This window comes from Protomyctophum bolini (genome assembly GCF_963924005.1).
Source record: "Protomyctophum bolini genome assembly, chromosome: 9".
NCBI lineage: Eukaryota > Metazoa > Chordata > Actinopteri > Myctophiformes > Myctophidae > Protomyctophum > Protomyctophum bolini.
The window spans coordinates 3,558,729-3,574,528 of NC_137870.1; the positions used below are offsets into that span (position 1 = coordinate 3,558,729).

At 43.6% G+C, this 15,800-nt stretch overlaps 1 protein-coding gene across 1 annotated transcript in view; it reads left to right on the forward strand.

The window, feature by feature from the left end:
• Positions 1-15,800, forward strand: part of usp32 (ubiquitin specific peptidase 32) — an 84,088-nt gene that overhangs the window by 44,509 nt on the left and 23,779 nt on the right. The window contains 10 exon segments of the mRNA XM_080771549.1: positions 621-728; positions 2,257-2,372; positions 2,972-3,034; positions 4,745-4,828; positions 6,203-6,264; positions 7,511-7,613; positions 8,604-8,835; positions 10,532-10,710; positions 11,957-12,097; positions 12,932-13,121. Of these exon segments, the coding sequence (XP_080627675.1) occupies positions 621-728; positions 2,257-2,372; positions 2,972-3,034; positions 4,745-4,828; positions 6,203-6,264; positions 7,511-7,613; positions 8,604-8,835; positions 10,532-10,710; positions 11,957-12,097; positions 12,932-13,121 (1,278 nt within the window).

Below are 15,800 nucleotides of genomic sequence, written 5' to 3' on the forward strand. Positions count from 1 at the left end.
CAATGCGAGTGCGCAAAGATGCACATGACGGCTGCTTTTAGACCAGCCCTACCGTATTCTGAATATTTTTGCTCCACATACCAACCTTTGATAAATAACGTAATGCAACATTTATCAGCATTGGCCAGCAATGTTTTCAGTGGACCTAATGTAATATTCACTTTGAAACCAGAACCCAATTTTTATGGTGGAAATGTTTTGGTGACTCCACACTTTATTTATTCATGCGATTTCAAAGTGGAAATAAAAAAATCTTAAAATAAAAGCATTATTGTTGGCCTTTAATATATGAATATTTGTTAGGAAATTAAATTAAAGCAGTGATGCCTGCATATTTGTAAGACTAACTTATCATTGAAATGAATAAATAATATTGTAGTTCTGACCCAAAACACAAAATAAGTGCAAATGAATCATCATTTCTTCTCATTTTTGAGGAAGAAATGAGAAGAAATCGCTCACTTAGCCAACTCTGCTATATTTTGGTTAGGTCTGCGTGCCATCATGCTCGTTTGAGCACGGGGTAGAGAGAGTCTGCAGTATTTCAACCAATCGGATTGCTTAGTCGGAAAACAACGTGTTGTATTAATGACTAATAACGTTGGTTCTTGGATTTGCAGGCTTGTTTCACGCCTTCGATGAGAACCGGGACAATCACATCGACTTCAAAGAGATCTCCTGTGGTCTGTCCGCGTGCTGCCGAGGTCCCATCGCTGAGAGGCAGAAATGTACGTGAGCCCTTCCATGTTTTCTATCAATTCAGAGACGATTGTGATTCCCTGAGGTGTTTTAAAGGGATAGTTCAGATTTTTTTTAACTTAAGCTGTATGAAATACTTGCCATTAATATAGTGGTTGCAACTGTATTAATTGATTGCCCGAGTCCCGTGGTGGGAGTTCTGCTCTGGTTTTGGTCAATATTAAGTAGTTCCGGTCATTTTGTGGAGGGAGGGGGCACTGGGGCCATGCAGTAAAGGTAAATTAATCCACAAAACTAACGTCATTTGTATTGTTGACCTATTTCTGAAATATTAGTGCAACTTCGTTATTTTTTTACCCCTCTATCACACATAACTATGTTTTTTGTGTCCATATCACTACGCCCCAAAAAATAGTTCCGTGTGATAGAGGGGTCAAAGTTGAACGAAAGTCGTGCTAATGTTTTAGAAATAGGTCAACAATACAAATGACGTTCGTTTTGTGAATTAGTTTACTTGCCCCCCCCCCCCCCCCCCCCCCCCACAAAATGACCGGAACTACTTAATATTGACCAAAACCAGAGCACAACTCCCACCACGGGACTCGGGCAATCAATTAATTACAGTTGCAACCACTATATTAATGGCAAGTATTTCATACAACTTAAGTTAAAAAAAAATCTGAACTAACCCTTTAACCATACAATTTTATTTGAAAATAAACCTGCGGCTTATCTTCACTGAACCGGGTTTTTTTATTGAGATGTAGGTGCACATCTTCTCTATTTGGTACAAAATCATCTAAAATGCCATCAGTGCTCGAAATTATATTGGCATGATTGGGAACTGGCGACATATTGTAACCATAGACTGTAAAAAATATGGACAAAGCGTTCCCCGGGTCTAACATGAACGTAAAATGAAGCCTGTCAGTCCTTCCTTGTGTACATCGCCATCTTTCTAGATCCGTTTGGGCCCAGCTGGCCATTGGCTGGCCCAGACAACGAGGTGGGACTTCCCCCCTTCTTCTCCGTTGGTTTTTATTTTGACTCGAGTGGGTGGGGGATCCCGTTCATAGACTGTAACGGTAGCCACGCCCCTCAGAACATGCGCGACTTTGTGGTAATTTTTTAATAAATGGGACCATCATTTTCCAAAAAGAATATTATGACATTAGAAATGAGACTTTAAACTAGTGACTGGAAGCAGAAAGTATTCATGACCATGTTTATTAAGGTAATACAGTCTAGGTGAAGTTGGGCCCAAATACTTCTATGGGGCTATGGGTTTTTTTGGGTCCAATGACAGCGCCACAACAGGCCATTATATGAACTTTCATCCCGATTTCCTTGTGGCTTCACAAAATATCTGTCTGACTGCCCCCCTGATTGTAACGTAAGACTCACAACAGCTAATTGGACTAAACAACAACAACAACGCACCTTCTGTCACACAGATGAAGGCAAAATGTACAACAGAAGGTGTTTGTGTTGCAGAAAAAAGGATTACGAGGATGACATAATTATATACATTGTGGTGTTTGTTTGTGTTCTTCACAGTTTGTTTCAAAGTGTTCGACGTGGACCGAGATGGAGCTCTGTCTCGAGACGAGCTGCACGAGATGGTCGTGGCGCTGCTAGAGGTGTGGAAGGACAATCGCACGGACGCGCTCCCCGTAAGTGTGATTGGGACCAGAGTCCACTGAAGACACGTTGTTGTGTCTTTGTCTTTAAATGTTTTTGGATGACCTAAAATCTAAACGTTGTTACTACAAAATTGACTGAACTAAACGAATCCATAATTATGTCGAAAGAAGTGGCCACTGAGTGCTCCCATCAACATAGAGACACAGTTAGAAATGTCTTGCGTGACATACTATGTTATGTAAACAGCATAAGTGCATTGTATGTAGTCATAGCACGTCATAGTACATAATGTATATCATAGTAGTATAGATGTATAGCTTATTTCATTATAGATATTCCACTGTTACTTTCTTAGCTTACGCATGTTTCATGACAAATGTTTTTATGTGATGTATTCCCCATGCTTTTTGTTCTTGCTTAATGTAAGTCGCTCTGGATTAAGAGCGTCTGCTAAATGCCTAAATTGTAAATTGTATACTATCATTAAACCAATTATTTTCATTACATTTTCTGATGATTTGATTCATACATTTTCCGGTGAGTCCGTGTCACCCCTATATATATCCTTAGTAATTGCAATGGGTGATATTGATTTGTGTTGCAACATTAATGCTCTGTTCCATTTCAGGAATTGCACAGCAGCGTGTCGGACATAGTGGAGGGCATTCTGAAGATGCACGACAACACCAAGGTGAGGCGCCGTTCCCCCAGGCTCACTAATTAATGTAGCAAAACATTTGGCTGGTTTGGCTAACGGCCGATGTAATCTACCTTAACCCATTCTGACCTGAGATCAGATTCATACGAGGTTTCCACTGGACACACACTGGTCTGATGAACCCATTCTGACCTGAGATCAGATTCTGAAAATGTCAGTCGTTCTTCGACTTTTCAAAAATAGCAGACCTACAAGCTCATAGCGTGCCACCGAGTGGCGCGCTATGAGCTTGTAGATCTGCTATTTTTCAATAGCTAAAGCATAACATGATGCTAACACCGAAATGGGTTCCCGTTCAGAATGGGTTCAAACTGGCCAGAATCCTCGCGTGCACGCTCTCGCACGCACAGTCTTTATGTGCATCGCTGCGTAATATGCAATATCTGGGGCTTGATTAGAGCTTAATTTGACTTAGTTATTAAAATAAACGATGATAGCTTATAGCATCCCGGACATCTGACTGTGTAACACAGTGAAGAAAGCTAGCGGATGTTGTGATCCGTTGGACAGGAAATGACATCGCCAGATTCGCTCTTTTTGGTCAAGTTAGCGCCACCATCAGCACCATAGAGCACCGAAGTCCTGACATAACTCGCTCATCCCTTCGATTCCCCTGGTTCTAAAGTCCTGACGTAACTCGCTCATCCCTTCCATTCCCCTGGTTCTAAAGTCCTGACATAACTCGCTCATCCCTTCGATTCCCCTGGTTCTAAAGTCCTGACATAACTCACTCATCCCTTCGATTCCCCTGGTTCTAAAGTCCTGACATAACTCGCTCATCCCTTCGATTCCCCTGGTTCTAAAGTCCTGACGTAACTCGCTCATCCCTTCCATTCCCCTGGTTCTAAAGTCCTGACGTAACTCTCTCATCCCTTCCATTCCCCTGGTTCGCGGAAGAAATTTCTCTATGGAGAATAACATGTTTATTTTTCAAACACAGTTCTTATATGAGGCGATCTAAAATCCACCTATGGGCATTATAATGCAAATAAAAAGTACATGAACCTGTGTATTTGCGCCATTGTACCGATATTGACGTCAGACTTTCGGTGCTCTATTGGATTACCGTGTTAGAAGGAGATATAGTGTGTATGTCACGGATGTTTCTATTGGCATTAAAATGATGAATTAAACATGTGAATAGTGCAGGTAGAAGGCACAATCCACTGTTAACTAGGCTGGCCATAAGGGGGTTTAACTTTATAGTGGGACCTGTCAGGAGTCGGGACCCTTTACCATTGAACCTTAACCTTGTCTTGTTTTTTTTAATCACTGCAACCATTGTTCTCTAAGCTGAGTGGGGAGGTGGCCAGAGACCAGCCAGTTCTGTAGTAGTAACATACTCGTAACAAACAAACAATTTCTGAAGGGTAGGAGGGGCGGGGACCGACCCAAAGTGCTGCGTCTTGTTTCTTAAGGTCATCTTAGTTAAGTGCACCTAACCTTACACCTGCTGCAGCCAGGGTTATAGCGTCTGTCAAAGCGATTAAACAATTTAATCCGATTTTGGTCAAACTCGGCGTCTCACAGTGTCAGGACCTGAGCTATTCTGTTCAAAGGTCGAATTACATAAATCCACATTCTCCAGTCGACGGTGCAGTATTTTTGACCAATAATAATGACTGTAATAATAATTAGCAGATCTCTTGACATGTTGTTGTTGTTTGTTGTTTTCTCGGCCAGCTGGGTCACCTGACCCTGGAGGACTACCAGATATGGAGTGTGAAGAGTGCTCTGGCTAATGAGTTCCTCAACCTGCTCTTCCAGGTCAGTACGCTTATTATTATATGCTTGTACATGTAACACATTTACGTAATTGTCTCCACCGGGCCGAAGGCATGGGGAGAGAGTATATTTCGCACTCCGTCCGTGTGTGTGTGTGTGTGTGTGTCCGTCCGTTACCAGCTAATCTCCGGCACCGTTAACCCGGTTGATGCCAAACTCTGCACACACACTCCCTGGATGTCAACGATGAACCTCTGCCCCAAATCTTCCAGAACGGCCTGTTATAGCGCCGCCAGGAGGCCGACTTTTGTAAAACACTTTTTTTTATATATTACTCCTCCAGATTTCGTCAACAAATCCCGCAAATCGTTACACAGTATCTCTATAGTCATGTGCTCAAGACGGATCTGTCCGATATTTCATATTCCATCCTAATTGGCTAACATTGGCTTTCAAAGTTTTGCAGGATTGGCCCGTTTTGAAACAAAAAAGCCTCAAATCATGAACGCAGCATGCAATTTACGTGAAATCTTTCACAGACTTTCCTACTAGGCTGAGGAATATATCCCATCCTTTTCACATTAGCCTGTTATAGCGCCACCAACAGGTGGATTTTTGCAAAAACACATTTTTTGAACAAAATGCCTCGAATCATCAATGGTGTAAAGAAGAAATGGCACCCTTTTCACATTGGCCTATTATAGCGCCACCAGGAGGCCACAACCTGACCTGGCCTGGTGGAGACCTGTTCCCTGCAAGGGGCACTTTTTCTAGTTTTCCCATGTTTTGGAAGGCGAAGGACAACACACACACACACACACACACACACACACACACACAGGACACCTTTATTGATATCATGTTAATGTTTTTTCTTTTTAACTTAATTTTTTATTGGTTTTCAAGACAAGACAGAAAAAACAAACTTACAATACATATAGCACCACAGACGTACAAAAAATAAAAAAATAAAAAATAAAACAGGCATCGACATTGCGTTTCCAAATGTTACATACATTTTTCTAGGCATTTACAGTTTTCTCTCATTCCCCTATATCCTTAAATATTGTCCATTTATACCATTTGTCCTCCAATTTTTCTTCCTGTAGCCTCAGACGGTGTGTCAGTTTCTCCATGAAATGTATCTCCTGAATCAAGTCCTCCACATTGTCCCTGTGTTGTAGTTTCCATCTGTCCCCATTTTTTTTCTGTGATAGCTTTCTTTGCTGCCGCCAGTAAAATGTTTACCAAATATCTATCCTCTCCTCGAATCTTACCCCCCATCAAGTTTCCTAAATGCAAAACATCACACTTCATAGGCACCTCATATCCCAATATCTTTTGTATCTGCTCATGTATCATCATCATGTTAATGTATTGATTTGAAACGTTGTCCTTGTCTCGTCCAATGTCCAGGTTTGCCATATAGTCCTGGGGTTAAGGCCGGCGACCCCTGAGGAGGAGGGGCAGATAATAAGGTACGGGGGTCTCTGTGACACCTTTTAGTTGTACTGACCTGAGATCAGATTCTAAAAATGTCTTCTACATCCTGACAGTTTTCATTCTGACCTATGAGATCAGATTCAAATATCAAATATCAGATTCTAAAAATGTCTTCTACGTCAGTCGTTCTTCGATTTTTCAAAAATAGCAGACCTACAAGCTCGTAGCGCGCCACTCGGTGGCGCGCTATGAGCTTGTAGATCTGCTATTTTTCAATAGCTAAAGCATAACATAGTGCTTACACCAAAAGGGGTTACCGCCCAGAATGGGTTAAGGGATAATGTCATGAACTAGTTTCCAGGACGGTCGTGCTTTTATTGTTACATTTTGTGTAGACGTACATACAGTTCGAGTAAAAACCTCGTATGTACCAGGGCGAACATTCTCCAGGCGTTAACGTTCCCGTAGCGATATAGAGAAGATGGACATTGATGTGTACTTCTTTCTTTCGTAGCCTCGGCAAACCCAGACGTTTTTAATTTCCAGGCAGAAAAACAAACGTTGATCACTCTCTCTGCTGATTTCTCATCGTCTGCACCTTTTGTTAATTCGACGCACACACGTACACACACACGTACACACTCCTCTCTCTGTCGCTCTAATTAATTAGTCTCATGTCGCACAGCTGCGTCTAGATTCTCCCGGCAGGATCCTGCCGGGAGCTGCCTTTATGCCATAGAAAGCATATAGGTGGACTGGACCCCAGGCTATTTAAGGCTTATTGGCTTATTGCTTTTCTAAAACGGTTACAAACATATAGCAATATTAACCTAATAAAACTATTTAATTCACAAAAGTAGCTACGCTTTGCGCCACCAGAGCGAGCCACATCACTTCCTTGTTGTGCTCGGCAAGTATAGGCTATGTGACGGGAGAATAGCGCTTGATGTCTTTTAACGGGGCTGCCTGGAGCCACACATTCACATGTCATATGAGCCGGGCGGTGCTTAATACACGTCTGCACGGCATGTGTTTGTAAAGCAATCAAGCGCTCCCCTTCCCCAGTACAGCTGGAATCAGCTGCGAATGATATAAAGTGATTGAAGGAGTGCAGGGTTATCGGTGGAATTTACACCGGTCACGTGACGGTAACCAGCCAATCGGAATCAAGTATTGGGTCTACCCGTTTTAGAAAGTTCTTTCTTAACCCCACTCATCCATCTTTGTCTTTTTTCCTGTCTTGTGTCTCCGTCTGTCCATCCATGGTTGTGTCTTGCACAGGGGCTGGTTGGAGAGGGAGAGCAGACATGGGCTCCAGCCCGGTCAGAACTGGTTCCTCATCTCCATGCTCTGGTGGCAACAGTGGAAGGACTACGTCAAATATGTATGTATGCAGCGCTAAAAGCACCTCTCTAACCATTATACCCTCGCTCAGGGACTAGCATTCCTGCAGTATAAGGCAGCCAATAATTTGATCAGCAGTGGTTCCCTATGGAGACACAAAGGAGACCCTTTGCGCCTCTCTCTGTCCCGCCCCCAAAAGGTCATAGTGTTTCTTCAGTTGAAATGTTCGTAGTTCATTTTCTTAGTGTGAATATAATGGGCTCTGTGTATGCAAGGGCTTCACATTTTCACTCTTAAAAGCGTCAGGTAAATGATATGAACATGTAAAATGTAAACTAGAGCAGTTTGATAATAATATCATAATTGTGTAAGGTTGATCACTTGACGTGTGTTTCTTAATTGATTGACCGAAACGTGTCATTGAAAATCTCTCTCTCTGAACAATAAGAACAGTGGAACTTTTTTTTTACTGGCTACTTCAAAGAGAAGGCCAACAGTTTGGGAGATAACGAAAACAAGTTGAGAAGTGCTAACATAAAACATGGATGCATAATATCATAGTAGAGTCGTCGCTGCTTAGAATGAACTCTCTCGGAGTTTCGAAACTCCCCCCCCCCCCCCCCCCCCCCCCCAATGCATACTACTACTACGCGAGACGTCAAAACAAATATTCTAAAACGGGTATTCCCAATACTTTTGATTCTGATTGGCTGGTTTACCGTCACGTGACCACCGGTGTAAATTCCACCGATAACCGTAACTCCTTCAATCACTGGGGCTACTGTACTTGCCGAGCAAAACAAGGAAGTGATGTGGCTCTCGCTCTGGTGTTGTTTGTAACCGTTTTTAGAAAAAGCAATAAGCCACTCGGAGGCCCCAGCTTACGTTTACCGGGTATTTTACACTGGCTGGGCGGGTAGAAGACCCTCGGGTCTGCCTATACGCCCCCCCAGCCAGTGTAAAATACCCGGTAATAACCTGAGACCTCTCGTGGCTTATTGCTTAATAACACATGTATCAAATATAACAGGGGAAACCCTGTCCTGTCGTCATCCAGGAGCACAAGGGCATTGTGGTGGAGCAGCCGTCCATGCTGGGCTCTCTGCGGAGCCCCCTAGGGGGCGCCACCACCACCACCACCACCCCCCCAGGAGGAGGAGGAGGAGTTCTGGGGGGGCTGGGTCTCCTCGGACTGGGCGGCCCCCCCTCCGAGGAGCGGTCCCCGGATGCCGTGTCCAGTGCTTCTGAGGCCACAGAGACAGGTGGGTGTTTATTTTATCAATCTAGCCACACTTTTCCTGGGCTGTGTGTGCATGTGCTCCAGTTCCTGTTGATTTCATTGGATATCATTGGTCATCTGACCAAGTTTCATTGGCTTTCATTGGATGAAATCGACAGGAACTGGAGCACACACAACACAGCCCAGGAAAAGTGTGTGGTTTGAGAGTGTTGCTTTAACGACCCATTCTGGGGCGGGATGGACCCCCTTTTTTTTTTCTTTTTTTTTAAAGCATTATGTTATGCTTTAGCTGTTTAGAAAAAAATAGCAGATCTACAAGCTCGTAGCGCGGGACTGTAGATCTGCTATTTTTGAAAAATCGTGAAAATGTGCCTCAAATCTTTGTATGTATATTCTTTCAGAGTTTCAGTTTTTAACTCAAATCTTTGCTTCTGGGGGAGGTCACTGGAACAACATATATTCAGATGACGAAGGCATATTACATATAATTTTTGGAGTCCTTGACATGAAATATTGAGCACCACTGATACAGAAACATAAGGTTTTTCAGAAAACTGATTTTGAAGACATTTTTAAAATTTCGACGTCAGGCCTAAATGTGTTCAAAGGCTGTTAATGCCTTATATGTGAAGCATAAGCATTGCCATTTGAGACATAACATCTCCAAAACATAAAAAAAACTAAAAACATTACACATACTGTACCACTCCTATATAATCAGAGATCAAAACTGTCTTGTAGACTGAAAAGGAATCTTTCCTTCAAGTTTTACTGCTTGATTCCCAAAAGGTGTAAATTGCAGACTTGCAAAGAAAAAAAAAGGAATCTCAGGCACTCCGTCTTTGGTGGAAAAAAAAAAGATTCATAGTTTATTGATGAGCGAGGCAATTAAAAAACAGGACCTATAGAGCACTGAAGTCCTGACGTAACTGGCTCATCCCGACGATTCCCCTGGTTCGCGGAAGTAATTTCTCTATGGAGAATAACATGGGGTGATCTTAATATCGTCTACTATAAGCGTTGTGGTCCAAAAATAAACAAGCTGTCTCTGCGTTATTGTCAGGGAGGTGTCTCTGTATCGTTTGCAACAGTCAGTCACTAATATATGATACAGTCTGCTTCTAGCGAAAATCTAACTAATTCAGCAGCAGTAACATTAGCGTTTTCTCTCAGTCAGTTGATTCTTCATATCCATATGAGTGAAGCGGCCGGGGTGACATGTTTATTTTTCAAACACAGTTCTTATATGAAGCAATCTAAAAATCCTCCTATGGCGATTTCAATGCAACTAAACAAATACATGAACCTGGGGACTGACGCCCTCTACTGAAAGTGACGTCAGACTTCGGTGCTCTATATACGCGTTTCGACCAAAAGGCCCTTCGTCAGGGTCTATCTAGTACAGCTTGGCTAATTAGTCACCCTTATGATACCCAGGTATGATATAAACATGTCATTTCATCATTATTATTTCATTGGCATATACATTATTTCATTTTGATTACACATAGGATGTTTAATAAAAATAAATAAAAAAACAGTGTCTTGTAGACTGTGTTGATCCATTTCTAAAAAAAGTGTGTGTGTGTGTGTGTGTGTGTGTGTGTGTGTGTGTGTGTGTGTGTGTGTGTGTGTGTGTGTGTGTGCGTGCGTGTGCGTGTGCGTGTGCGTGTGTGCGTGCGCGTGTGCGTGTGATGGTAACGCCTGCTCCCCTCCAGCCATGAGCCCCCAGGTAGCTCCCTCGGCCACGGACAGCTGCTTTGCCCGGCAACACAACATGTCGGACAACAACAACCAATGCTTCTCGGGGGCCAACGGTCACCTGCACCCCCACCTCGCAGCACAGAGGCCCGGGGCCATCGACAACCAGTCACTGGTGGTCACCGACCCTATGAAGGTAGGTGTGTGTGTGTGTGTGTGTGTGTGACAGAGAGAGAGAGAGAGAGGGAGAGAGACTGCACCTTATCGTCTGTGGTCATTGCACCAGCCCAAATCTCTTACCTCACGGTGTGCACGGAATTGCGCCTGGTTTGTCTACTGTAGATGGCAAATGTATAGATAGTCTAGCATAGTGCCGACTTCTGAAATTGGAATTGATTTGTTTCTTTATTTTTTCCTCATTTCCCCTCTCCTTTCCAGTGGCAGCCCCTCTGGCTGTCGGGCACTTTGGAAGTCAGTGCAGTAGACCCAACTGTGGAAAAGGCCAGCTCAAATATACTCAAGTACTGAGCTGACCTCCTCAATTAAGAACTGTTGGCTGGCAGAGGGCAAAATTGACCTTTAAGGGCCGATTCATACTCCTATTTTACCGCTGTTTCGGCGCTGTAGTGCCGAAATGATTTCGGCTCGTCAGAAATTTTCAGTAGCACCGAATAGCCGACTTTAGGACGGTACCCGCCCCCCCGAACCTCAAATGACGTCACATTGTAGGCTCTACAGAGCCGAACCGACTTTTATTCGGCTCTAAAATAGGAGTATGAATCGGCCCTAAGCCTATCACTGCTGTATTCTCAATTAGTGAGCACCTGTGTCCACCCTGCAATCAGCACAGCACACTTTAGACTAGAGTTTGTCAAGCCTAGTTTTCTGCTCAACCCTCTAAGGTGGCAGTGGCACGTGACTGAAAAAATAGCATTTTGCCCTCCCCCCCAAAAAAAACCATCATAATGTGAACGCATCAACGCACCTACGCATGGGTGTTTCCCATCCAGACAGGAATTATTAATTATTATTATTATTATTAATGTTGGCATAATGAGGGGAAGTGGGCCCCCGTCGTCTGGTTGATTTCCATCTCCAAAAAGTCGTAGGTAATCTGAGTCGGTCCTCCCATTTTGAGACTTCCCAGAGAGTAGACGGACCGTCATTGTCTTATCGCCAGTATGACGAGGTCCCTGCCCGGCCCAGCCAGCCTATAGTGCACAGCATTAGGAAACCATCTATCCGTATGATCTGTAACTGGAGAATGCGGACTGTAAAATGTGTTGTTGTTGCCTTGTGTCCTCTGTATGCTTGTCTCTACCCATAATTGTTCTGTGGTCGTCCTCAGGCCCCTACTCTGACCATGGAGGGTTAGGGTTAGGGTATGTCTCTCTGCCTCTGTATCTTGTCTATACCCATGATGGTTCTGTGGTCGTCCTCAGGCCCCTACTCTGACCATGGAGGGCGGGAGGCTGAAGCGCTCCTTACAGCTGGTGCCGGGGCGAGACTTTGAGACGGTCCCGGAGCCCGTGTGGAGGGCGCTGTACCACTGGTATGGTACCAACCTCAGCCTGCCACGACCGGTAAGTACCACTGTACCACTGGTATGGTACCAACCTCAGCCTGCCACGACCGGTAAGGAGCAAGACCTTGTTATGTATATGTATTAGCAGCGTTTTCAGCAAAATCTTCAAAAACAATTCAATAAAATTGTAAATCCGATACCTCTTTAATATGGTTTAAGTTAAAGGGACCTATAACATAAACATTTTCAATTTATTTTGTGTTTTTGGGGCTCCCATAATGTGTTTTCTATCCCCCCAAATAATGAAATTTGAACAATCAGGCTTTCATATCATATAGGTGCTTTAATGGAAATTGCTCTCAGGAACAGCTCAACTGATTTTGTCCTCATCGTGATGTCACCCTACTTTGTATAATTCCTCCTCCTCTTCAGTCTTCAGTTCCAAATTTGCATTTCCACTTTGTTTACAATGTCCACCATTGTTGATTTTCCAAGCTGGCATGGAATGGAAACAAGCCTGGTTTTTATCTAGCATCGTATTATAATGACACAAATAGTCAATAATCTGCATATCTCAGGACATTGTGGTATTGCCGCTAAAACTGCTTTCAAAGTCCAGAAAGAAATGAAAAGGACATACTATATCAGAGTGGTGATTGAAGTTCAAACCATTGGAAATAAGTTTGAGGGACATAGACAATATGATATTAAATATTAAAAGCAGTTTTTAAAATGCATGTTATTTGCGCTTTAAGTTTGTCCTTGACATGAATGTGTTTGAGAACCACTGACATAGAAACATGAGGAAGAAAACTGTCAGGATGTAGAAGACATTTTTTAGAATCTGATCTCAGGTCAGAATGAACCCTCCTCCTCCCTCTCCATCCAACAGGTCATCCGTCAGAGCAAGACGGGCCGCGAGGAGCTGGAGCTCTTCCCGCGCTACCTGCTCTTCCTGCGGCAGCAGCCCGCCTCCACCGCGCGCTCCGCCCCCCCGTCCAACATCTGGGTCAATATGGGTATGGCCAGCCTGAGAATGCATTTACCACCCATGGTCATACAGCCCCCCATGGGGCGAGGAGGTACGGTAACGTAAGCCATGCAGCAAGAAGACCCCCGCCGGCCGTCGTCCCCCAAAAAATAAATTAAAAATAAATAAAAATCCCACCCCCCTCTCTCTCTCTCTCTCTAATCCGTGTTGAAGTGGACTGATCCAAGCCTATAAGCCAAATTCCAATACCCAAAATCTCAGCCACTCGCTCACTCCCACTCGGTCACTACAGACAGCATGGTGAAATTGGTGACCTGCCGAAAAATATGTTACCGTCTTGTGGACTTCACACACAACTACATGGAGGTCTTTAAATATGTGGCCTGAATACCGCTATAGGTTGAACTTTGCTAATGCAACTAAACTGCAACGATTTTCATTCGGACACTGACATTATGTGATGTCTGCAAGATTTTCACATTATTTCAGCAGGCCACCAATTTCACCGTAACACCACCGTGCTGGAGTGAGCGAGTGTGAGTGAGCGAGTGGCCGAGATTTGGGGTATTGGAATTTGGCTTTAGAGAGAGACAGTGATCTGGGAGGGAGTGGGGGGGGCATGTGGAATGAACCATTGGCCCCATTGGCTGCTGCTGATCACTAAGGGGCCGATTCATACTCCTATTTTAGAGCCGGATAAAAGTCGGTTCGGCGCTGTAGAGCCTACAATGTGACGTCATTTGGTTCTGTAGAGCCTACAATGTGACGTCATTTGGCTCTGTAGAGCCTACAATGTGACGTCATTTGGCTCTGTAGAGCCTACAATGTGACGTCATTTGGCTCTGTAGAGCCTACAATGTGACGTCATTTGGCTCTGTAGAGCCTACAATGTGACGTCATTCGGCTCTGTAGAGCCTACAATGTGACGTCATTTGAGGTTCGGGAGGTGGGGAGGGGGGGCGGGTACCGTCCTAAAGTCGTCTCTTCGGTGCTACTGAAAATCTCTGACGAGCCAAAATCATTTGCGGCACTACAGCGCCGAGACAGCGGTAAAAAAAATAGGAGTATGAATCGGCCCTATAAAAGCTCCTCAGATTGGCTCAGTGCACAAAGTTTTTCTATTCGCACAGACCTTGTTGTAAAAAAAATCACAACGGTGAACAATGACAGCGAATATGACAGGTACTGGTGGGTGGGTGAGCATAGGGACTACTAGGGCTTTCACCTCTACTACAGGTACTGGTGGGTGGGTGAGCATAGGGACTACTAGGGCATTCACTTCTAGTCGTTTTTACTAGTTGACTAGTTGCCTAGTTTACTAGTCGACTAACTAACTATTTTCTTTTTGTGCTAATTCGCTAATTCCATCGAAATAAGTAGTAAAGTGTGCCGCTTGGGATACTATTGACAAATAAAGGTAAGACAGCCTTCTAGCATGGAATTCTCTTTTAAATTAACATTGCATTTTTAATATAAATTGGGGGTCCCAGAGATAGAAATACCATTAAATGGGGGTCTGTCCGTAGACTAATGCATGTCAAACTGGGGGGTCCTTGAAATTTAACAGGTTGAGAATCACTGCTAGAACCATAAAAATCTACCAGGGGTCCCTGGCATATTATTTTCAAATGGCGATCCGCATGCTAATTAGTGTCAATTTACAGTAGGGGGTTCAGGTTCTTGACATGAAAAAGTTTCAGATCAGAAGTCCTGCTCATGAACATGTCACAACAATAATCACAAGGCTGTGCCCATAGAAAAGCACAAGTGTTTAATTTTAACAATTCATAACCAACCAATATAATCGCTCGTTTTTTTGGCTCTCATGTCGAAAATCAATAATGAATTGCAAAATTTGTTTCATAATTGATTAACTGGACTAATATGGATTGATTCCAGTTGGATCCAATCTGCGTGTACTGTACGGGTGTGCACTAATTTGTTTAATTCATCAAATCAAGTCTTTCGTTGATTCACGCATATAGGCTCTTTCTTGCTGCTTCCTTATAACTAATCCTCAACACACACTGAGTCTGAGGTCAGTGGTCCTTCGTGTGTGTGTGTGTGTGTGTGTGTGTGTGTGTGTGTGTGTGTGTGTGTGTGTGTGCGCGCGTTTGTGTGCGTTTGTGTGAGCCTGAAAATGTGTGCATCTGACATGGAAACAGGCCAGATTACCATACTGTAGAATAGATCTCTCACACACACACACACACACACACACACACACACACAAACACACACACACACACACACACACACACACACACACACACACACACCAGCAAATTCTTCACAGTGCAATGCACAGCATCCACCGTGGAATTGGAAGAACAGCATGTCAGATGATTTGTCTTCTGTTTGTCTTCCTATCCAGATTGGTATATAAGACATAATTAATTACAGGAATTAATTCAGAACAGGAATCGGGGTTTAAATGCATTAAAGGGCCACTTCGCCCCTTTTTGCAACCAGATCTTATTTTTAATGATGTTTGGGAGACAATAAACACGTTCCTGGGTTGTTGTTTTCTTACGTGGGTGATTTGTGTTTTTAGATACTTTAGTATTTCAAAGAGGCCGTGGGCTCCATGATGTCATCATGGACACTGGGCTCACTTCCTTCCTGGACTGCAATTCCCATAATGCTTTGGTCCACTGCTCCTCCTTGTGGATAGGGGGGAGAGCTGTCTTACTGAGACAACATGTAGTCCAGGAAATAAGTAAGCCCAGTGTCCATGACATCATGGAGCCATGGACACTATCTAAAAAAT